This window comes from Pantherophis guttatus, chromosome 2, assembly GCF_059756535.1.
Source record: "Pantherophis guttatus breed Tessera chromosome 2, ASM5975653v1, whole genome shotgun sequence".
NCBI lineage: Eukaryota > Metazoa > Chordata > Lepidosauria > Squamata > Colubridae > Pantherophis > Pantherophis guttatus.
Window position 1 is genome coordinate 88,315,584 of NC_142064.1, and position 23,169 is coordinate 88,338,752.

General features: G+C 40.4%; 2 protein-coding genes across 4 annotated transcripts in view; one reads left to right on the forward strand and one right to left on the reverse strand.

Annotated features, from left to right (window-relative positions):
* The window catches only part of RNF20 (ring finger protein 20), a 29,003-nt gene extending 13,835 nt beyond the window's left edge, over positions 1-15,168 (forward strand). For both annotated transcript variants that reach the window (XM_034410623.3, XM_034410624.3), the window contains exons 12-20: positions 640-761; positions 1,911-2,302; positions 2,993-3,110; positions 3,932-4,081; positions 5,316-5,528; positions 8,270-8,395; positions 13,832-13,972; positions 14,465-14,566; positions 14,855-15,168. In XM_034410623.3, coding sequence (XP_034266514.2) covers positions 640-761; positions 1,911-2,302; positions 2,993-3,110; positions 3,932-4,081; positions 5,316-5,528; positions 8,270-8,395; positions 13,832-13,972; positions 14,465-14,566; positions 14,855-15,031 — 1,541 coding nt within the window. In that variant the 3' untranslated portion in view covers positions 15,032-15,168. The remainder of the gene's footprint in view (positions 1-639; positions 762-1,910; positions 2,303-2,992; positions 3,111-3,931; positions 4,082-5,315; positions 5,529-8,269; positions 8,396-13,831; positions 13,973-14,464; positions 14,567-14,854) is intronic.
* A 2,960-nt stretch (positions 15,169-18,128) lies between these two features.
* The window catches only part of GRIN3A (glutamate ionotropic receptor NMDA type subunit 3A), a 142,867-nt gene continuing 137,826 nt past the window's right edge, over positions 18,129-23,169 (reverse strand). Inside the window, exon 9 of one of the 2 annotated variants that reach the window (XM_034410622.3) lies at positions 18,129-21,481. In XM_034410622.3, coding sequence (XP_034266513.1) covers positions 21,148-21,481 — 334 coding nt within the window. In that variant the 3' untranslated portion in view covers positions 18,129-21,147. The remainder of the gene's footprint in view (positions 21,482-23,169) is intronic. The other variant, XR_004590065.3, reaches the window with a different exon arrangement.

The window sequence follows — 23,169 nt, forward strand, 5'->3', positions numbered from 1 at the left end:
TATTGATTTTGCAAAACCATTTGCACAAGTGATCTTTTTAACACTGCATAACTTCACCAATGACATAGCTCTTTATGACTGAACACTAAAAAGAGCCATTGGTTTTAAAATTTATATGATCTTTTAAGTAAGCCTGAAGCACGATGACACATAAATCTAATGGATGGGTGGATGGATGTGAGTCATGAGGTTCCCACTTCTATAGCACAGTATTTTTTATCTATTAGCATGGAGCTTTTTAAGGGTACTTTCTGTGTGTTCTTGCAATTTTTTTTATTCCACCATAGGTCCTTTTGTAATTGGATTGCTAGAATCGCAGGAGCTAAAGCCCTTTATAAGCACCATTTTGAAGGATGGCTGCTACTTGATCATCTACAAAGTTCTTGTGAATAATATGAATATGACACTCTCTTTGTGTGCAGCATTTCAGTAACTGGAAATGATCAGAGGTCAAAAGGAGAGTCTTTGGTCATTGAGAGGTGACATTTCATTTGTTTTGGAGACTTGTATTAGTCGTCCCTGATATAAATTTTCATTGGTTAAAATTAGTCTAGGAATTAGTTTATTTGAGGAATGGTTATTAATGGCAAAATTGAGGAGAAGTTGATATAACACATCTGTTATGTGTGTGTGTTGTAGGCCCCATCAATCGAGAGATGCGCCACCTCATCAGCAGTCTCCAAAATCATAATCACCAGCTAAAAGGGGAGGTGTTGAGATATAAGCGGAAGCTGAGGGAGGCTCAGTCTGACTTGAGCAAGGTAAGGGAAATGGAAAAATAAAGATTGTTTCAAAAAACTGGAAGCAAAAGGATGTGTGTTAGTTCAGGTTTGAAGAGTATGTGGGATATTGTTTGCATGACCAGCTGTGCTTTTTTAAAGACAGTGCTTGATAGTTATCATTTTATAAGTACTCCTATTAGAAATGTTTCTTAAACTATTACCCAAATAGTTTTAGTTGCTTTAATTGATCCATTCGGGCTATTTTTACAGAAACGTACAGTAAATGAAATTTACAGTTGAAGAAAAGCAAGTTGTGTGCGGAAAACACTGCAGTCTGGAGATAGATCTTAGGAGGTTCTCTTAACTGTTCCGGACCATGTCCAGAACACTACAATACATGGCCTCGTTCAGAAAAAATTGTTTTTAAAGATTGCTGGCCCACCCCCAGAATGTATTATAATGTCTCAGAATTCCGCGTAATATTCCATCCTCAAGTTCCAATTTTTTATTAGTTTTAACAAAATATAAAATACAAAGAAAAATGAAAATAGTTGGGAAAGCGGGGAGGAAGAAGGGAAGACAAGTGCAGTATAAAAGGGGAAAAGGAAAGAATAGCATTGCATTGACTTCCTACCCTTTTTAGCACAGTAGAATAAAATAATAATATACAGCCTCAACTTTTTACTTTTCCATAATAATACATACTAGCCATTTCTACAACAACCTATCTAATCAGCAAAACCCAAAGTCGGAGTTTCATTTTTTTCCACCTCAGGCACAAAGTCGAGAAGTGTTTCCAACTGGAAACAAGGTTAGCTGTATTCTTTTGTCAGTCAATTTAGCCATCTCTGCTAATTTCATCAGGTTTTTTTTTCCAGCCAGCCATCTATTGTGGGAATTAAAGTATCTTTCCATTTTTATGCACAGAGCATTCTTGCTCCTATCAATAATGTTACATCTTCAGAGCAGAATATTTGCATGTATCAACTACACAGGGCATGAAGGATAATATACAATGATCTCTATTTCACATTTGAGTGAATAAAAAAGTGTCTCACCTTACCCCATTTTTAAAACTCTGTTTTGGTGTGTGTTGGTTACCACTGTAAAATGAAGATAAAGAAGAAGAGGTGTTTTTTTGAAAACCCATATCAAAAGTATTCCTAATAAATTGTTTTTCTACTCCAGACTCGTTCTCGCAGTGGCAGTGCTGTCCTGCACTCCCAATCCAGCACTGAAGATGCCAAGGAGGAACCACCAGAGATCAAACAGGAAGCTGAGGATCCTTCTCATGCTGCAACCTCCAAGGGAGCGTCTGAGGATGCCTTGGAAACTAAAGCAAAAAGAGATGAAGAAGAACGGGAGAGGGAAAGACGAGAAAAGGAGCGGGAACGGGAGAAAGAAAAGGAGAAAGAAAAAGAAAGGGAAAGGGAAAAGGAGAAAGAAAGGGAAAGGGAAAAGCAGAAGCAAAAGGAATCTGAGAAGGAGAGAGAATCTACCAAAGAGAAGGACAAAGGGAAACATGATGATGGAAGGAAGAGAGAAGCTGAGTTGGTCAAACAATTGAAAGCAGATCTTAAGTAAGTTGATCTGTATATTTTTTTTCATTGGAGAGTTGTACTGTGATAGCTGAAGATGATTTTTATTTTGTGACATTACTGTGTCCAAAAAAGAGAGAAGAAAAATAACAGAGGGATTGAAGTTGGGTCCTAGATCTTGAAAAGTGTTTTTCATTTTTTAACATTGGGTTAAATTTTGCAGATATTGTCAATTTACAAAGGGGATCGCTGGATTTGTGGAAGTCACCTAGGATTGCTTCTAGGCTGGCTGCACCAGTAAAGTGATGAAGCATCTGTGCTAGATGCTCACAGCATTCAGCACCAATTAATAGCCTTCCAGCCATATAAGTTGCAATTTCTAGGCCACTTGCAAAGGGCTGATGATAAGCAATACCATCATATTCCACAACCAGCATTTTTTCAGTTTTTTTCCTATGAGACACTCACCTTCTTGGAACTTTCGCTTAGCAAGAAGTGGTGTTGCAACCTCCAGTTGTGACACTGTCTAGAGTCGAGATCATTTATTGATTTATTCCAGCACAGTTATAGAACAAAATGAATAGCCTTTTTTCCTGTTTTGTCCCCAACATGACTCCTGGGGACAATAAGCCCTAACTTAGTGGGAAGAGTGAGCTGAATTGTTGTTTCCAACTAGACAGTGCTATACAGTTTTACCCTTAAAAATTCTGTTTTATTTTCCAATCTACTCAGGAAGGCACAAGAGAGCCAGAAAGAAATGAAGTTGTTGTTAGATATGTACCGCTCTGCCCCCAAAGAGCAGAGAGACAAAGTGCAACTGATGGCTGCTGAAAAGAAGTCTAAAGCTGAGGTAATCATATTTGATGTGGTCCAAAGTATTTTCTGTTCTAATCTCTCCCATAATATAATGGACACTGATTTTTAAAGCACCATAAAACAATCTGGAAACTTGGAGTCGAATTGGAAGTGATCTCCATTGAATATTTAAAGCCTATCCTTTAATATTTTGTATTTCAAACATTCAGATTCTGCTTGTCAGTTGGAACTGTACCAAGCAGAATCTGAATGCTTGAAATGCAGAATATAAAGGGATAGACTTTAAATATTCAATGGAGATCACTTCTAATTCGACTGCAAGTTTCCAGGTTGCTTTATGATGCTTTAAAAAGTAGTTTGTCTTACAAGTCCATAAAAATGAATCCTTGCCTTTTCCTTGCAATCTAAAAAGACATGGAACAAACAAAGAACAGGAACCAAAGAAAGAGAACAGGAAAACAAGAATATTTGGATTTTAGTGACATACTGATCTTATAATGAATACAAAAGAACGTGCCACAAGTCGTCATCTTTTTGTGTCAAAAACTGGAGTGGAATCAGTTCTGGGTTTGTTTGTTTTTTCATTTAAACCAGTGATGTGACTCCTCTTCCTCTCTCCAACTGTCACAGTACAGTTCAGTGGGTTGATGCAGTCCTCTTTTTTGTGAAATTTTGTAAGATGGCATTCTGTCTAGTGCTAATTAGCAAATCTATTTAGCCTTCTTTTTACTTCCTCCAAGTAATTCTGAACAACCTTAGGAACCTTTGAGCTATCCTCCTCCTTTACTGTTTGCATATTCATTTTCTATTCCTTCAAAAAAAACCTTTTCTCCTGGACAATTCTGCTTTGTATAGTTGGAAGAGCTAAGGCAAAGACTGAAGGAATTGGAGGATAAGGAGAAGAAAGAGAGCAAAAAGATGGCTGATGAGGACGCTCTCCGAAAAATCCGGGCTGTGGAAGAACAAATAGAATACTTGCAGAAGAAACTAGCCATGGCAAAACAGGTAAGAAGTAGTAATGAGATGGTTGAGAGGCAAGTAGGGCTAATAGTCTTATTCCTCAAGGATGCTAAATCTTTGATTTACTCTTAATGACTAGGTAAGAGGTGATTGGAGTTTAGAATGTTGATATTTTTCTCTCTTCTTACTACCACCCCCACCAGATATCCATGTCCAAATGGAGTCATCTACTTCGCTAGGAAAATGCATATTTGTGGTCAGTTATATGTATCAGAAAGGTAGAATCCAGGATATACTACATTAGATAATTTATGTTAATTAATAAATTTGTTTAAATTATATGCCAATAACTAAAAAAAAAATCTAGAAGCTCCCGATAGTTACTTTTTCATAACAAACATTATCACAAACTGATGATACCGTAATGGTGACATGTTTATGATGATGCCAGCGTTCAAATGCTACTGTTACATATTTGAGTCCCGATGTCTGAAGTAAATACATAGATTGCAATATAAAATCTATTTAGTGACTGCCTCATGCAGCAACCTTTCCACTTACGAAGGTGATGAAAAGGTGACTTTGCAGCCAGTCTTTGCCTTTACAATCTTCATAGTGTTGTAAAGTGAAGAGGACGAAGAGGAGGAGCCTCTTCTCAATGCACGGGCGCGCAGAGCTGCCAAAAGGCAGGAGTTGCTTCTCGGGAGGAGGTCTCCTCGAGAGTAAGGCTTGGAACTAATTGGCCACTCCCTTAGCCTGTTTAAGGAGGAATGCCGATTGCAGCAAGCTGTAGGGAACAACTTTAGTTCACTCTCCTTCATGTCTGGATTCTCTGCAAAATTGCTTCTGGGCTTTCTGCCAACCCTAGTAAGACTGATGACCTTATCTTAGAATTCTTGTAGGCTGTCTGAAAATTTATTAACAGCCATTGATTATTTGAGTTATTTGAGTAAAATAAGCTTTTTATAGATTTTGTGTCTGCTGCATTCTTTGGGGTCTGTAGCTGGGGCAGAAAAGACATAGGTCCATAAAGCAAAGGAAAGCCGAAGTGAGATTTTAAGCACAGTTGCTGTTTCACAGTTGCTGTTTCACTTTGCTTAGTGACTTGAGTTGACAGTCCCAATTCTAGCTATTAAAGAATACACTTCCTGTATTTGATTGCATGATGATATTACTCAAAAGTCATCATTTATATCTCCTCCTGTCAAGCGCTGACAGATTTATCTACTTGTATCATAGTATCCAGGAAAGGTGGAAACCGTTTCCCTCTCAATTGCAGGAGGAAGAAGCCCTGCTATCTGAAATGGATGTGACAGGACAGGCCTTTGAAGACATGCAAGAGCAAAACATCCGCCTGATGCAACAGCTGAGGGAAAAAGATGACGCCAACTTCAAGCTCATGTCGGAACGCATCAAATCCAACCAGATCCATAAGCTATTAAAAGAGGAAAAGGAAGAGCTGGCAGACCAGGTTCTTACCCTGAAGACACAGGCAAGTGGGGAAAATGAGAAGAGGAGCGAAATAGGAACCCAGAAGTCTAACTTCTTTGACCAAGACATAAGTTGAAAGATGCAGTTGTTGTCATCAATGAGAGACTGCATCTTAAGACTGGGTTTTGTGTACATCTTTACCACAATTTTCTATCTATCTATCTATCTATCTATCTATCTATCTATCTATCTATCTATCTATCTATCAGACTTATATGTCGCCCTTTCTCCACAAGGACTCAGGGCGGCTCACAGCAATAAAGCAACAACAAGTCCAGATTAAAATTCAAACGATAAAAGAATCTAAAATGCCCATTAAAACCCCTTCAGTCCAGGTCAGCCTGGCGAAACAACCATGTTTTAAGGTCACGACGGAAGGAGCGAAGGTTGGGGGCCACCCGGAGCTCCAAGGGGAGCTGATTCCAAAGGGTAGGTGCGCCTACAGAGAAGGCTCGCTCTCTAGGGGCCGTCAGCCGACATTGCTTGGCCGACGGGACCCCAAATAGGCCCTCTCTGTGTGAGCGCATGGGGTGATGGGGTGCTGTTGCTGGCCGCAGGTGATCCGCCAGATACCCCGGGCCTAAGCCATGTAGGGCTTTATAAGTAATCACCAACACCTTGAACCTCACCCGGAGGGCAACCGGTAGCCAATGCAGGTCACGCAGGAGGGGTGTGACATGGGAGTGTCGGGACGCTCCCATCACTACCCACACAGCTGCATTCTGCACTAGCTGAAGCCTCCAAGTGGTTTTCAAGGGCAGCCCCATGTAGAGAGCGTTGCAATAGTCGATCCGGGAGGTGACGAGTGCATGGGTGACCGTGCATAAGGCATCTCGGTCCAGGTAGGGGCGCAACTGGCGCACCTGGGCAAATGCGAATCTGGGCAAATGCCCCCTGGTCACGGTCGTAACATGGTCTTCTAAGATCAACCGTGCATCCAGGAGGACGCCTAAGTTTCGCGCCCTATCCACAGGGGCAACACCTCTTCCCCTATGACCAAAGATGGAATATTCCCTTGGAACCGAGACGCTGATACCTACAGCCACTCGGTCTTGGCAGGGTTGAGTCGGAGCCTGTTCCTCCCCATCCAGAGCCGCACCGCCTCCAGGCATTGGGACATCACGTTGAGGGCATCACTGGGCTGATTCGGGGTGGATATAAAAAGTTGGGTATCATCAGCATGAAGAAACCATGGCAAAACCACGGATGATCTCCCCCAGCGGCTTCATATAGATGTTAAACAGCAGGGAAGAGAGAACTGACCCCTGGGGAACCCCACATGTGAGGGGCCTCGGGGTCGACTTCTGCCCCCCCGCCAACACCACTTGCGAGCATCCAGTGAGGTAGGAGGAGAACCACCATAAAACAGTGCCTCCCAACCCCTCGAGGCGCCGCAGCAAGATACCATGGTCGATGGTATCAAAAGCTGTTGGGAGATCTAACAGGACCAGGGCCGAGGAATATCCTCTGTCCCTAGCCTTCCAGAGATCAGTTTTGAGCAGTTTGGTGGTAATATGGCATCTTTTTACATAGGGGCAGACAACCTATAACTACGAGTGACTTCAGCCCCATTTTGAGACATTCCTTCAAATGTCAAGCTGCCAACATTTGGGGGAAATGTTTGATTTTTAGTGGCATGGGTTTTTTTGCTTCACATTCCCCAGATAAATGCATTAAGTCTCCAGAATACCCTTAATGCAGCTATTCTGAGTAGTCACTCAAAAAAGGGCTACAGGTTTCAACCCTACTCATTCAGGTGATATCCCTGTATTAATGACTTGCCCCTTGTATACCGCAGAAGCCATATTTTTTTAAAGGGAGGGGGGATTTCAATTCATCCCTATTCTGAAGCAATAATAGATTTTTGATCCAGGCATGGTCTTTGCAGAGGAATGCTAGGAAGATGAAGAAAGAAACTTTACTATTTAGAGGGAAGCAGGATATTAGGTGGATTTGGGGGCAACAGTTTGAAAAGTGCAAACATGCAAGTCATATCTCGGGATTTTGGGGGGTAACGCTTTCTTAATACCATAAAGAATATTGAATTACATGATTTGGGCCATAGGCATGAAAGTCTAAATTAGCCATTTGAAAAAGTTCTTGTGTTTTGGAGACATAATTTCCATAGTTGCCTTACGGTTTTGTCACAATGTATTTGGTAGACTAAAATCTGAAATACATTATTTAAGCATATGGAATGCAGAATGTGGTGTTAAGCGTAGACATTGATTCCTGAAGCAATAGCAATAGCACTTAGACTTATATACCGCTTCACAGTGTTTTACAGCCCTCTTAAGTGCTTTCACAGAGTCAGCATATTGCCCCCAACAATCTGGGTCCTCATTTTACCAACCTTGGAAGGATGGAAGGCTGAGTCAACCTTGAGCCAGTGAGAATCGAACTGCCGAATTGCTGGCAGCCGGCAGGCAGCAGAAGTAGCCTGCAGTACTGCATTCTATCCACTGCACCACTGCGGCTCAGCATCTTTTAATTTGTAGCCCTGCTTAGAAGTAGGTGAGCTATGACTGCTTGACATTTCAGGATCCATTAAAGGGAAGATTTCCATTGGCTGTACTAACTTTCTCATTCCATATTGGGCAAAAAGCACAATCCCTATTATAAAACAAGAAGAACTGTACAGTTTACTTACTCCAATCCTAAGAGACAGAACCGTAAATAAGTTGACCAAATGCAAAATCCTAAATCGAATGCTTCCCTCTTCCTTGTTTTTGCCTCTTGAAGGTGGATGCCCAGCTGCAAGTTGTGCGCAAGCTGGAGGAGAAAGAGCATCTGCTACAAAACAACATTGGCACTGGAGAAAAGGAGCTGGGCCTGCGAACCCAGGCCCTGGAGATGAACAAGCGGAAAGTAAGTAGATATATACAGGTAGTCCTTGACTTACAACAGTTCACTTAATGACCGTTCGAAGTTACAACAACACTGAAAAAAGTGACTTATAACCATTTTTCACACTTATGACTGTGGCAGCATCCCCATGGTCACATGATCAAAATTCAGACACTTGGGAACTGACTCACATTTATGACAGTTGCTGTGTCCCGGGGTCATGTGATCACCAGTGGCAACCTCCTGACAAGCAAAGTCAGTGGGGAAACCAGGTTCACATAACAATGGTGTTACTAATTTAATAACCGCAGTGATTCATTTAACAAATGTGACAAGAGAAGTCGTAAAATGGGGCAAAACTCACTTAACAAATTTCTCACTTAGCAACACATTTTGGGCTCAATTGTAGTCATAAGTGTGTGTGTGTGTGTGTGTATAATGAAATTAAAATCCCGTGGGAAAAGTTCCTCGTTTTTTTACATTTGTGAAGGAGACTTTAAAAAAAATAAAAGAAACGGGACTCAAACTAAGTTGTATAATAAAAACAGGAATAGATCCACAAATGCAGATATGTATAATATGTAAGTGGGGCAAAAAAGTATTTAGTCAGCCACCAATTGTGCAAGTTCTCCCATTTAAAAAGATGAGAGAGGCTTGTAATTTCATAGGTAGACCTCCACTATGAGAGACAAAATGAGACAACAAATCCAGACAAACACATTGTCTGATTTGGAAAGACTTTATTTGCAAATTATGGTTGAAAATAAGTATTTGGTCAATATCAAAAGTTCATCTCAATACTTTGTTATATATCCTTTGTTGGCAATGACAGAGGTCAAACTTTTTCTGTAAGTCTTCACAAGGTTGGCACACACTGTTGCTGGTATGTTGGCCCATTCTTCCATGCAGATCTCCTCTAGAGCAGTGATGTTTTGGGACTGTCACTGGGCAACACGGACTTTCAACTCCCTCCAAAGGTTTTCTATGGGGTTGAGATCTGGAGACTGGCTAGGCCACTCCAGGACCTTGAAATGCTTCTTACGAAGCCACTCCTTCATTGCCCGGGTGGTGTGTTTGGGATCATTGTCATGCTGAAAGACCCGGCCACGTTTCATCTTCAATGCCCTTGCTGATGGAAGGAGGTTTGCACTCAAAATCTCACAATACATGGCCCCATTCATTCTTTCCTGTACACGGATCAGTCGTCCTGGTCCCTTTGCAGAGAAACAGCCCCAAAGCATGATGTTGCCACCCACATGCTTCAAAGTAGGTATGGTGTTTTTTGGATGCAACTCAGCATTCTCTCTCCTCTAAACACGACGAGTTGTGTTTCTACCAAACAGTTCTACTTTGGTTTCATCTGACCATATGACATTCTCCCAATCCTCTTCTGGATCATCCAAATGCTCTCTAGCAAACTTCAGATGGGCCCGGACGTGAACTGGCTTAAGCAGGGGGATACATCTGGCACTGCAGGATCTGAGTCCCTGGCGGCATAGTGTGTTACTGATGGTAGCCTTTGTTACGTTGGTCCCAGCTCTCTGCAGGTCATTCACTAGGTCCCTCCGTGTGGTTCTGAGATTTTTGCTCACCGTTCTTGTGATCATTTTGACCCCACGGGGTGAATCTTGCGTGGAGCCCCAGATCGAGGGAGATTATCAGTGGTCTTGTATGTCTTCCATTTTCTAATTATTGCTCCCACAGTTGATTTCTTCACACCAAGCTGCTTGCCTATTGCAGATTCAGTCTTCCCAGTCTGATGCAGGTCTACAATTTTGTTTCTGGTGTCCTTCGACAGCTCTTTGGTCTTCACCATAGTGGAGTTTGGAGTGTGACTGTTTGAGGTTGTGGACAGGTGTCTTTTATACTGATAACAAGTTCAAACAAGTGCCATTAATACAGGTAATGAGTGGAGACAGAGGAGCCTCTTAAAGAAGAAGTTACAGGTCTGTGAGAGCCAGAAATCTTGCTTGTTTGTAGGTGACCAAATACTTATTTTCCACCATAATTTGCAAATAAATTCTTTCCAAATCAGACAATGTGATTGTCTGGATTTGTTTTCTCATTTTGTCTCTCATAGTGGAGGTCTACTTATGATGACAATTACAGGCCTCTCTCATCTTTTTAAGTGGGAGAACTTGCACAATTGGTGGCTGACTAAATACTTTTTTGCCCCACTATATACATTTATACATACTGTATTATGCATTTTTATGTATAATAGAAATAGGAATAGATCCACAAATATTATGTGTTAAGAGCAGTGGCACCATGATAAATACTATCCTGGCTTCCTCTTCCTTGTGCCTAATCAGTTCTCTAAAGAAAGATATTCTTGGGTGTAACCCAATGCTGTCAAACTTGTGGCCCATGGCTCGGGTGCATCACGCGCTGGCCATGCCTAGTTTAGCAAAGGGAAAAAAGTTGTGATACGTCATGTGACAACACTGATAACGTGAGTTTGACACCCCTAGTGTAACCTGACCAAAATCTACATGGAATTCCATCCTGAACTGGCTTCTGTCAATCAGCCTTATGCTAAATAAGAATCACATGGAAGATACTTAATCTGGTCATTATAGAAACAAGCAGTCACTTTGAATTTCCCTCCTAGAAGTTGCTCCTATTTCCTTAGACACCCTTCAGTTAAGTAGTTTTAAGTGATTATTGTAGGATAAAGACCATGCTATTCCAGGGCAATGAAACTGGAAAAGATTCCATTCTTCACAGCTGTAAACTCTGAACTTGGATTCTCATATGCTCAATCTGAAGGCTCTTAAAATTAATCCTGTGAATGTTAAGCAAGCCAGATAGTCCTCACTTAGCAACCCTTGGAATTTCCGTTGTTAAGCATAATGGTCATTAGGCGAAGCATCACATAACAGTATCACTTAGCAAGGCCAGGTCTAGTAGTCCTGCTTTTGTCACTAGGTGAGGACTGCCCCATCATTAGATAAGGACCTTGCACTTCTGCCCTGCAACAACTGCCAGCTCTATCCTGCTGCTTCCTTCCCAGCTGGACCCAGCGAGTTGCCTTTGGCAGAGGCTCCACTGACCTGCTGGGCTCACCTCCATTTCAGCTTCCCCCATTACAACCTGTGCGCTTCAACCACCACTGCCTGTCTCCCATCTCTGCCTTTTTGGCTGTCACGTCTTCTGCTGCTGCCATTTAAATGATCACCCCAGCCAACTATGTTATCTTCTTCCTCTTGCTGCTGTCAAAAGTGCGCCTAGTGTCAACAAAGGGCCAGCAGTTGTCGGCGGAGTCCACGGAGGCAGGGGCATCAGGAGTGGTGGATTGCAGGGTGGCAAAAGGGCAGACATGAGGTGGTGGGAGAAGATATGCAGATAGGAACTGAAGTGCATGCTGAGGTTGTAAATGTGGCTGGACTGCCAAGTGCCTGTTGATCATATGACTGTGTGTGGGTGCTGTGATGACTGTAACTTCAAGGGTTAGTCATGACTATCATTTGTTCGGCACCGTTACAATTTGGAATGGTCACTGAATATGGATCCTCAAGCTAAGACTATATATATCTATTTATGAAATATGCACCAAGAGGGTGAGTGGAATGTAGTGACAGCTGCAAACGTCTCTATTTTAGAAACAGATAGGTTCCCTAGATGACTGGAAATTTTTATTGAAAGCCTGAGAGACTTAGGTTGGCCCCCAAAATGAAAAACAGCTATTCCGATTGTGTGAATCCTTTCAAATGTGTTTCTCCATAGGGACAGATAGCTAGATCAGATAAATTTCTCTCTCCTAAGAAGAGAAATCGCAAATGATTCTATAATTAGGAGAAAAAGCAATGCTACAAAGTGATTTCATGGACAAAAGGAAGCAAGAGTGAGGGGAAAAAATTGAACTTCAAAAAAAATTAATAGAGTAGTCTGATGTAAATAATTAGAAGGTTTGAAGGTTTCCAGCAAAAAATGGTTGTGAGGATAAATGAAAAGCAGAATGAACTGGGGGTGGGGGCTGAATGTCATAAGAAGAGAGTTTGATAATAATGTTTTGAGATTTTGATTATTGCATTGTTACACATGCAGAAAAGAATAGGACTGCAACGTATAATTTTGTGTCAACCAAAGTTCTGTGTCTTCAATTCTTAGATGAGAATGAGCTGCAGGTCCCATTGACCAGACATCTAGGGCTGCCTTAATTTGTAGATCAGCAATTAGTTGAGCATTTGAGTGAACCTTAGCCCAAGAATTTTGGATCTCTCCTCTCTGGCCATTTCTGGACAACACATTAACATTGCTGACAAAAACAGCAGTCTCTGAGACAAAAGACTGAACAGTCCCTTTTAACTGGTGCAGGTTTTTTTTTTTTTTTTTTTTTTTTTTTGGAGAAGCAATCCTTTTTCTTTTCTCCTGGCCTTCAGTCTAAATCCTCCAGCACTGAATTTTCAAAAGCAGGGGAGGGTGGAATCTCTGAGGCCTGCAGAGAACACCAGAAGATAGGAATGATGTTGGCTCTATAGATCACTGGGGATGGGGGAATTTTCTCTGCCAGGTTTCATTTCTGTATGGTAGATCACAGGGGAATTTATTTTCTCACTCTACCCTCTCTTTAATTAGTGTGCCAAGGCAGCTTGTAAAAAGCTAAAAAACAGTTTCAGGTTTTTAAAAAAAACCAATAAAATACCACAGTATAAAAATAATTTTTCAGAAGGAAGAAGCAAAAGTAATTATAATAATTAAAGGGGGAACAAAGCATTGTGCAGTATTTTAAAAGCCTAGGAAACTGGGCAAAGGCATTTGCAGTGAGATGAAAATAAGGTAGGTGTTAGGTTGTCTTCTTGGCTAGAGCTTTCCATAAAGATTTCCTAACTGGCTTTTGGTATAGGATAAGGAGATGGGATTTAGAATGTATTTGTATATATTTTGGACTGATTCTTCTCCCCCATCATTCCCCCCAATTCCCTCTCCCTTACTTAACATATTCCATTTAATCCCATTCCATTCCCCTCCTCCCTTCCTGGACTTTCAGCAATATTTCCATGTTTATCTGCAGAATAAGCTAGTAGAATGGGCTGGGGACCATCAAACCAAAGAAACAGGCTCACCCACATGTTCTGTAGAGTTAGATTTGAGAAACAAATCAACTTGTTTTTGCAGTCAGAACTGGTACAGGTCCCCTAGTCCCCTCATTTTCTTTTGATACTGCTGTAATCTTCAAGCAAAAGGCCATTGGGCTCTCAAATAGATGTTTTGTCCTACGCCAAGGAGGCCCTGTTATTTACCCTACAATAGTCACTACTGGAAGTAGTGACTATTGTAGGTAAGTGCTGAACCCCTCCCTCCCTCCCTCCTTTCTGTTTTTCTCCAGAAAAAAGTTGACATACATTCCCAAAGCAATAAGATGAAACTTCTGATTTAACCTTTAGAGTGCTGCTATCTCTTGTGTTAATTTCAATAAGTGGAATGGGGAAACATTACGGTTTTGTTTTTTAGGCTATGGATGCTGCTCAGCTAGCTGATGACCTTCGGGCCCAATTGGAGCTGGCTCAGAAGAAATTGCATGACTTCCAGGATGAGATTGTGGAAAATAGTGTAACAAAGGAAAAAGACATGTTCAATTTCAAACGAGCCCAGGTAACTGGCATGCAGTCCTTTGCTTGGCTAGCTACCTCTCACAATTTGTCTTTATTTCCAGTTTCACTAATTCAGATTATATGGCTGCCTCTTGTTTTCTGACAGTGTTTTGGCTCCTGTAGTTTGATAGCTTGGTCACTGTTACATGGCTCACTTTCAGTTGTTTCCACTGTTGCTTTTGTTAGTTGTCAATGCTGGCACTGAACACTGGAGCTCCTACAATTCACATATCAATTTTAATTCAGTTTTGAGTTCCAAAAGAGTTCTCCAAGGCTCTAATAATAATGGAAGAACTACAGCTTTCTCATTTTCATAATAACTTAAAATAGATCCATGAATTTTTCTAATTCATGTGAAACTCTGTAGGGCGGTAAAAGCCAAAATGTAGGTGTTTATGAACCTTTTACCAGATTTATTTCCATTACAATGGGAACCTGCCATCTGAAAGGCAAGAAGATAACAGGCCTACCCGACTAATATTTTTTCCTGTAGGAGGATATTTCACGGCTACGAAGAAAACTGGAGACAACTAAGAAACCAGACATGATTCCCAACTGTGATGAGATCCTCATGGAGGAGATCAAAGACTATAAGGTAGATCATTTATTTATTTATTTTATTTTATTTGAGGCCTATAGACTCTTGGGTGTGGTGGGTTTGGGCATATCTTTGTAGGTTTGGAGAAAGATAGAAAATGCTACTAGTTGGGGCTGGCTCATTTGGGAAGTATATTGTGTAAGCAGAACTTTTAAAATGTCCTTTTATGGAAGGAAAGAGAACTCTCACCTTTCCAGGATGAAGAATTTTCTCCCTCATGGACTAAAAGGGGAGGATTTGTCTGTTAAACATCTGCTCCTAAACTCTGCCCTATTTTTCCCAAAGGCTCGCCTGACCTGCCCCTGCTGCAACATGCGGAAGAAGGATGCTGTGCTCACCAAATGCTTTCACGTCTTTTGTTTTGAATGTGTGAAGACTCGCTATGACACTCGGCAGCGCAAATGTCCCAAGTGCAATGCTGCATTTGGAGCCAATGACTTCCATCGGATCTACATTGGTTGATATGTCCAGATATGTATGTCCAGAGGATCTCCGCTGTCCACTCCCATACCTGCCATTCTTCAGCAGGCTGGATACTGCTTATTGCCAGCTAGGTTTCCCCCTATTTTGACTTCTTTGTAAAGGAACATCTTGGTTTATTCTTTTTGTGTATGTGTTCTTTTTGTTTTTCTCTTCACTTTTTTTAAAGTACTGCCAATTCCCAAGCCAGGTCTCACTTGTCTTGTTAAATACACTTTTTGTGGGGCCCAGATAGTCAATTGGTCCCTGATTCATCAGTGTTGACATCATTTGGCTTGGAACTAAACAAGGCAACAACATTTAAACTGGGAAATCCATTTGGGATAGCTCAGTTGGCTTTCTCATGATTTTTAAGCTAATTGTTTCTCTGTTTTGGATAAAAGAGGAAACTCTTCTTTCTAGTTATCGCATTTCCCAGTTTAATGTCTGCTTGTGTGTGTGGAATGCTGCAGTCTACAGAAGGCATTCCTACTTCTGAAGAAAGAAGACAGCAATGCACCCATCCTATTTCAAACTGAACTTTTAACTCATGTTTTCTGAAAATTGCCAACAAAGTACATCTTGGAAGTTGAGGCATTGAGAAAATGGTGACCTTCACTATATTTCATCTCTTCATCATATGTAATCTGTTCTGATAATGCAGAAACACAATACTTTGTCTCATCCATAATTTTGGATCCGATTACATCATGATGCCGTTTTAAGAAAAGGCCACTTTTTTGACACATTGCCTGGAGAATTTTTAATACTAAGGGTAAGCACAAATGGTAGCAGTTGGCAGCATTTGGCCATTGCTTTCTTGCAGCCAATCTATTGCATAAATAGGAACTGGATCGCACTCAAATGCATGAGCCTGATTTGCTTTGAACATTTTCTGTGCAGTGAAGGAAGCAATTCTGGACCAGAGCTAGGTTTTAGAGACCACTGTTTCAGGGAAGTCACCTCCTTTTGGTTGGCCAGAGAATTGTCAATGGCCCAGGGTTTATTGGCTGCTACTGTCTCTTTTGCTATGAAAATGAGATTTTCATAGGCATTTTTTCAAAGGGCATTGTCTTCAATAAATTGCCATGGTTCTCTCTTGTTTTTGCTTTGTGGGATTGGATATATATATTTTTTTTTGCCCTCATTCTTGCGAACAGCCTGAGTCTGTAAATTGATCTTAGATATGGACAGTTTGGGATTTTGATGTTTGTATATCCATGTACATACTGTAGCTAAAGAGCTATTATGTAAGAGCTAAACTAAAGGATGAGAGCCCAGTATGATTTTGCACTTTTTGAATGGAATGGTGGGAAATGGGAATAGAAATGTCTGGCTTTGGGAGGCAACCCATTCCCGTTCTGGAGTATACCAGGATATGTCAGAATCTGTCCATTTGGTTTAGTCATTGAGAGAGGGCCTTCTGAAATTTCCCTCCCCTTGTGAGGTCCACAAGGCAGGAGTGAGACAGCAGAACTTCTTTGGTATAGTCCTCACTTTGTGGAATACTTCCCCCCCCTTCCCCCAAAAGTACAGCCTCTACTTGCTGCAGTCCTGGAAATAGATTTAAACTATTTTCATTTTAACATAGTTTTGATTCCTGTTGATTAAAATTGTGGGCACATTTCTTGGGTTTTCTTTGGGGCTTATATTTGCTCATTGTAATATTGGGAGGGAGTTGTTGTTATTCCAGTTCACTCATTTATTATTATGTTCTTGGCTTTCTTCTCATTGACGTGGTATGCTCACAATATCCTGTGGGATTGGAATGAGTTAATAAATTCAGTGAAATCCATAAACAACTACATTCCCTCCCTTGATCACCTACCAATAAAACTCCCTAGACTTTCAGTCTAGACCCAAAAGACTTTGGGTCTTTTCCCAGGAATGCTAAAGGTGGGGATGGGAATGATTTGACTCTCATTCCTGTTCCTATTGGTATACTCCCTCCACCAAATTTAGGCAAAATACACTGATTTCAGGTTGAGGATGTACTTAGATGCAATATATAATAAGAAAATAGCTATTGAAACATGGTATTTTGCTATTGAATTTCAACAAGACCATCTTAGGGTGCTAGGATATACATACAAGCTGCAAGATGCCCACTTAGTAGAGAATCATCTCTGAATAAATGTTTTTGCTTCTGACAAGATTGAAGGGTTTTTATTTTCTGGGTATGCAGTCCTTGAGGTGATACTGTCCAAATGAACCAGTAACTGATTTAATGTATGGTAATTTCATATCCCTAAAACAAGATGGATTGATGACATCAGCAAGTATTGCAGGCCCAATTGGCAAAAAAGCTCAGGACCATATTGGATGGAAACATACAGAAGAGGCCTTCATCCTGCAGTGGATAGACAATGTCTAAAATGATGACAAATCTCATATATTCTGCTGGAGCAGTGTGATGGCCTAGAGATGGGGCTCTCGCTTCACAATCAGGAGGCTATGAGTTTGTTCCTAGGTAATGGCAGATATTTCTCTCTGGGCACAATTAGTAATTGTCTGCTGTGAACTCCACGTAGGTGTCAGGAAGGGCATCTGGCCAGTAAATGCTCAGCTCCATTCAGTCGTCCCGATTCAACCCTGATGAATAGGATTACAGAGTCATTAAAAGAAAAAAAAATCATATCCTGCTGAAACATTGTTTCACATAGAAGGCTGATTCTGTGATGAAGTCCATTTTATCCATGGATTAACTGGTAAAAATGAAGATGGGGAAAGAAAAAGAACAGTTATACCGTACAGGGAAGAATAAAAATGAAGATAACAAAAAAGCCCCGGCTAGGCATGAGTTACCTTGAAGAGTTAAAATTGACAAGGCAAGCAGCCATCCCAATTATGGTTAGTTTTTAAGAATCAAGATTTTGCAACAGGAATGTCTTCTTCCACCTATTTGTTTTTATCACTTTCTGTCTCTGAATGAGAGTTGATTCTCTCCATCCCCCACATTTACAGATAATTCATGGAAAACAGTCTTCGTATTGGGCAAATAAAACATAACTCGTCTCCACAGTGTTAGTTTGCATTTTGTCATCCAACCAGCTTGTCAGCTAGATCCCAACTGTGAAGCAAATCAACAAGCCTGAACAAGTAGTATTAAAATTTATTTAAAACCAAAATAAAACAAAAAACCAGCACATTCCCCAACCAGAATTTTCATTCAGAAAAGGCAATGGCTAGGGCAACTTACAGAAGTCAAGGAAAGACTTCACTCATTGACACCGAATCAAAGGTATAAGATGTATTGTAGTGCTGGCTTTCCCTTAGATATTTGAAGATGCCAATGAAATACTTAAGGAAAGAGAGGAGCTTCTTAATTGGATAAAATCACTGGTGACCTAGTGAGTAGAGAGACATTAGTCAGGCATTAGGCATCTAGACTTAATTAGCACATTTTGTTGGTGGATTACTGTACTGCATTTGCTACACAAAAACTGTTGGCAGTTTTTAGGGGCAAATCCCCATTATGGGTCTCTGTTCATATTCTCACATAGGAATTATCTTGGATGCAAAAGCTAAATCTATGTGGCATGTCTATAGGCTATGTTTTCTCAATCTTTGATTGGCAGAAAAACTTGAAAGTGAACCGGTCAAATTATACAAGGCCCTAGTATATACATTACTTTGATTTGACTTGCCTCTTCTGTCACTACTCCTGTGCCAATCAACATAATGTAATACATACTCTGGATCTGATTAAGTTGGATTTCATAGTTATATTCCTTATCAGCAGCCCCCTCTGTACAGGGTGAGCATCATCAGCTCGATATATAACTATGTATGAGGCCCCAGTGTTGACAGAAGAAAAAAAAACCATATTGCTTGGAATAATATGAAATCATCTTTGAGACCAGGATTATGTCATTTAGACTAGCTTATAAATTGGACCATACTGACAATGATTTTGTGTGTGTGTGTGTGTGTGTAGGCAGGGTGGTTTAGGGGAATGGGAGACAGAATGATAATGTCAATAGGCTGTACACCATACATTGTTGCACCCACTGCTTGTATAGCACCCGCATGAAGTATACACATTTAACAATTGGAGAGCAAGCCATCATCACTGGCAACTTACACAACACACTTCACTGAAGGATACCACCGAGCTTCAAAAAAACATTTAGCCACTAGAGTTAGTTTTGGACTAATGAGGGACCAGAGTTTCCCCACCACCAGCCTAAAATGATAGGTTCTCAGAACATGACATGGAATATTTATATATATAAATAAGACTCTGGTAATAGAAAAACACTTTAAAGAATATTTTAACTGGTAGTTTTAAAATTTCTCCTTTGACATTTAAAAAATGAGCTCAGGCCATCTATCCTGTCAAGGGCAACCAGAGGATTATTTTGTGAAGCAAAGTCTTGGTAAAAGGTCTAGTCTGAAAAAAGTGGCAAAATAGTAGAACTTTGTCCAAAGAATATGTAAGTAGTCCTTGTTTAGTGACCAAAATGGAAATGAGCAACTTTGTTGCAGTTGCTGTAAAGAACAAGAAAGAAAAAGTGTGAAAAGCAAAACTTCCTTTTTCAAACTTTCTTTCCCTTTTCACACTTTCATGCTGGTTTTTTTATTTTGCTATTTGAATTTTTCATGGTTTTAACATTTGCTTTTATACTTTTTCATTCTTAACAAGATTATATGCAAAGCTGGGGTTATTAGGCAGTAAATCACATGATTGTGACAGATATACGACTGCACATTCGCTTTGGTCATTAAGCGAAATATCTTGTGACCGTGACTTTTGATTGTATTTCTACGTTCTCTATTCACTCTGCTTGTCGCAAACTAATTGTGAAGCACAGAAGTGGCAATTATGTGACTACAGGATGCTGAAACGGTTGTAAAATGTGAGGAGACAGGAAAGCATTTTGAATGCTTTGCCAAGTATAAAATTTTCTATAAACACTCAACACATTAAAGAAAAATGTTTTACAATTCAAGGCTTGCTTATTTGTTTGTTTTAAGTGAACCACTCAAAAAAAAAAAAAATACAGCCCTACTCTGTTTTGTAACTTAAAATGAAAGAATCTTAAAATACTACCTTTGAACAAAATTAAGAGTGCGTATCTACAACATCTGCCGAGGGTGGCTGTAGAATTATTTTATGTAGTAGAGAAAGTTGGGTGGACTTTACTTTGGCAATTCTGAGAACGGAAATAGCAAAGAATATAAGATGGTACCTGTCAGTGAGAAGCAATCTGCACATATTATCAAAAAATAATATGGTCAGAGTGCTGGGCTATACCAGTAAACTTGGAGACAAGAAGCTGTATTTTGAGTACATCCCCATATAAAAGATACTTGGTATGTGGTTACATAATGCCTTGGAACAGCAAAAGTTTGAACCAAAACCAGTCTACTTTTGTTTTTAATGTGGATGGACATTCAGAACACAATCTTCCTTGTTTGTCTTCAGAAGGGACAGAATTCCATATGTTCCTACCTCAACCCCCAATTTTTGAAAGCTATCCTGAGGATTTCCTTCCAAACGTGGTATCATTTTTCGATAATGGATAGTTAAGAATGGGGTATAATTAAAACCCCTTCTTAATGTGTTTAATCTTTGCATCTGATTTTGTAGGGAATATCAGTACTCCCCTTGTGCCAATTGCAGAGAAGGCCAGTACCCACAGGACCCTCGGAGCCCACAGTTTGAGACACAACGATATAGGTTTAAAAACTCTGAACAGCAAAATCCATGCAGAGAACAATTCTGAACAATCTTTGAAAGGCTTTTGCTCTTTTGTTTTAATTAATGCAGAGAAAAAAAAAACCCTAAAAAGTGGAAAAATTCATTTAATTCTAGTGAGAAAGAAAATAGGTGCTGTGTGGTCTGGAGGCTTCAAATTCCTGTAGCCTGAGATCAACCCTTTTCTACTAGGCTAAAACTTCCCACAGAGAAGGACCTGTTGGTACTTTGAAGTATTCCGGTAACCAGAATGCGGCCATCTTTTGGTAGTGTCGCTTTTGCAGGAAGGCAGGAGCTACTGTAGATCTATTGCTTGCTGACTGTGGCGCCACTTCTTAGCATTACACAAAAACAAAGCCCAAAGGTGAGGGTGTAATACAAATTATTACAGTCCGAGATGGAACGAGGGTGAACTCTCTCAAAGCTCCACAGTTCTATTTGTCCTCTGAAATTCCTCCAGCTCCAGTTTTCTGCTCACCGCTAACTGCAGTTCCTGCTTGATCACTTCGATCTGCTTCTCCAGTTCTGAGAGTTCCTGGATCACTGAGGTCCTAGCAGCGTTCAGAGCGTCTGCTTTCCCATTGGTAGTCCCTGGAGAGTCTCTTTTCAAGGGGGGAAAAGCGGTATCATGCTGTAGTTGTTTGAGCATCACTTCACTCGGCTTTTCAATACTGCAGACGTATTTCCTTCTGTGGCAGTTGCCAGGGCTAGCGGTGTTCCAGACAGAAACCTGGCTGTTCCTGGGACTGGACCTGCAGGAGGATGTTCACACAAGGAATTAGGAACTCATCATATATATGTATGTACATAGTGAGGCAAACTAGGAAAAGGAAACTCTATGAACCCCACAACTTCTTAGGCCTATCTTTCCAGCTTCCCCTCTAGCTATGTTTCTTTATTCTATTGTCGTTTTGAATTACTAACAGATTAACAGAGTTGGAAGGGACCTTATAGGTCATCTAGTCCAACCCCCCGCTCAAGCAGGAGACCCTACACCATTTCTGACAAATGGCAGTCCAATCTTTTCTTGAAAGTCTCAAGTGATGAAGCTCCCACAACTTCCGAAGGAAAGCTGTTCCATTGGTTGATTGCTTGTGAGCTTCTCTAATTGGATCCAACCCCATGTCCCAACTTAAGTCCAGCATATTTTCAGGCTGGCCAAACAACAGAACAATCACAAATCTATGGCTGTTTTATGAATAATCCTCCTGATTGGACAAAAACTTTATCTAGCCCAATATTTTGCTTTCCAAAATACTCCCCAGAAGCTTCCAAGAAGTCTTCTAGCAGCTTATGGAAACTAAGGGCCTGTATTTTTGCTCTTTGTCTTTCGTAACTGATGCAAGTGGTTACATTACAAAGAATCTGGCCACTGTTTTAATTTGCAAAGACAGGCAAGAAGAATGATAGAAACGTTCAGCTGGAACAAGCCTTGAAGAAAACTTGTCTTCCAGAGGTCCCTGAGCTATATCTTCATCAGTAGGGTTAGCTGGAAATTGCACACAATCTCTGGAAATCTATGGAAAGCCATGATTTCCCCAACCTGTGTTGTAGTTTTGTGGCTAGACTAGGATGAGGCAGGTTTCAAGTATTTTTAATTTAAAAGCTACATCTGATGTTATTTTTTTCTTTATAGAAGGAATTTTGTCTTTTTATTTTGAATGTTTTAAAAAGCAGCGCATCTCTACATGTATAGTATCGGGAAAAACAGTTTCAGTACTGATTGAAGACGGTATAATGGTTGTGTAGCTCAGGGACAGCAATTTTGTTTCAGCGTTTCTCATTTCTGTCTTTCATACAATTACCTAAAAGCATCGATCAGAGTTATTGAGGAGCAGAAGGTCATTCTTTACATTGTTTAACTGCAATGATTTGCTATTTCTATATCTGTGGTTTTGGCAACTTGACTGCAGTTTGATTGAATAGGTATCCATCATAGAAATACAACATGGGAGACATGTTTCCATACTGGTGCTCAACCCTTCTTTCTCCAGGGTTCCTGGCCCCAACATTTCAAATCAAATATTTATTTTTTATCAAAAACCATTTAGAAAGTCACACTCACCCAGGGATTTAGTTCTATCAGATTTCTAAAAATTCCTTTATGACCAGACTAGGTTTATTACAAGGGGCATGAGAAAAGCCAACAAAGAAGGATGTCTGGAAAAATACAGGCAGGCATGGGTGTTATTATTTGTGTCACAAATAATATCAGGAAGCTAAAAGCACATCTGTCAAAGCTGATGTAGCGTTGCAAAGTTTGCTTGTGAATTGGCTTCAGAGAGAAATTCCATAATGGAGTAAGCAACACAATGGCACTATAGATAAGAATGTCAGATAAATTGTAAACTGGCTTTGAAGAGGCAAAGTCTAGTGGTGAAGGCTCCATGCTAGAAAGTGGGACTGTGACTTCTAGTACTGCCTTAAGTATGAAAGTATC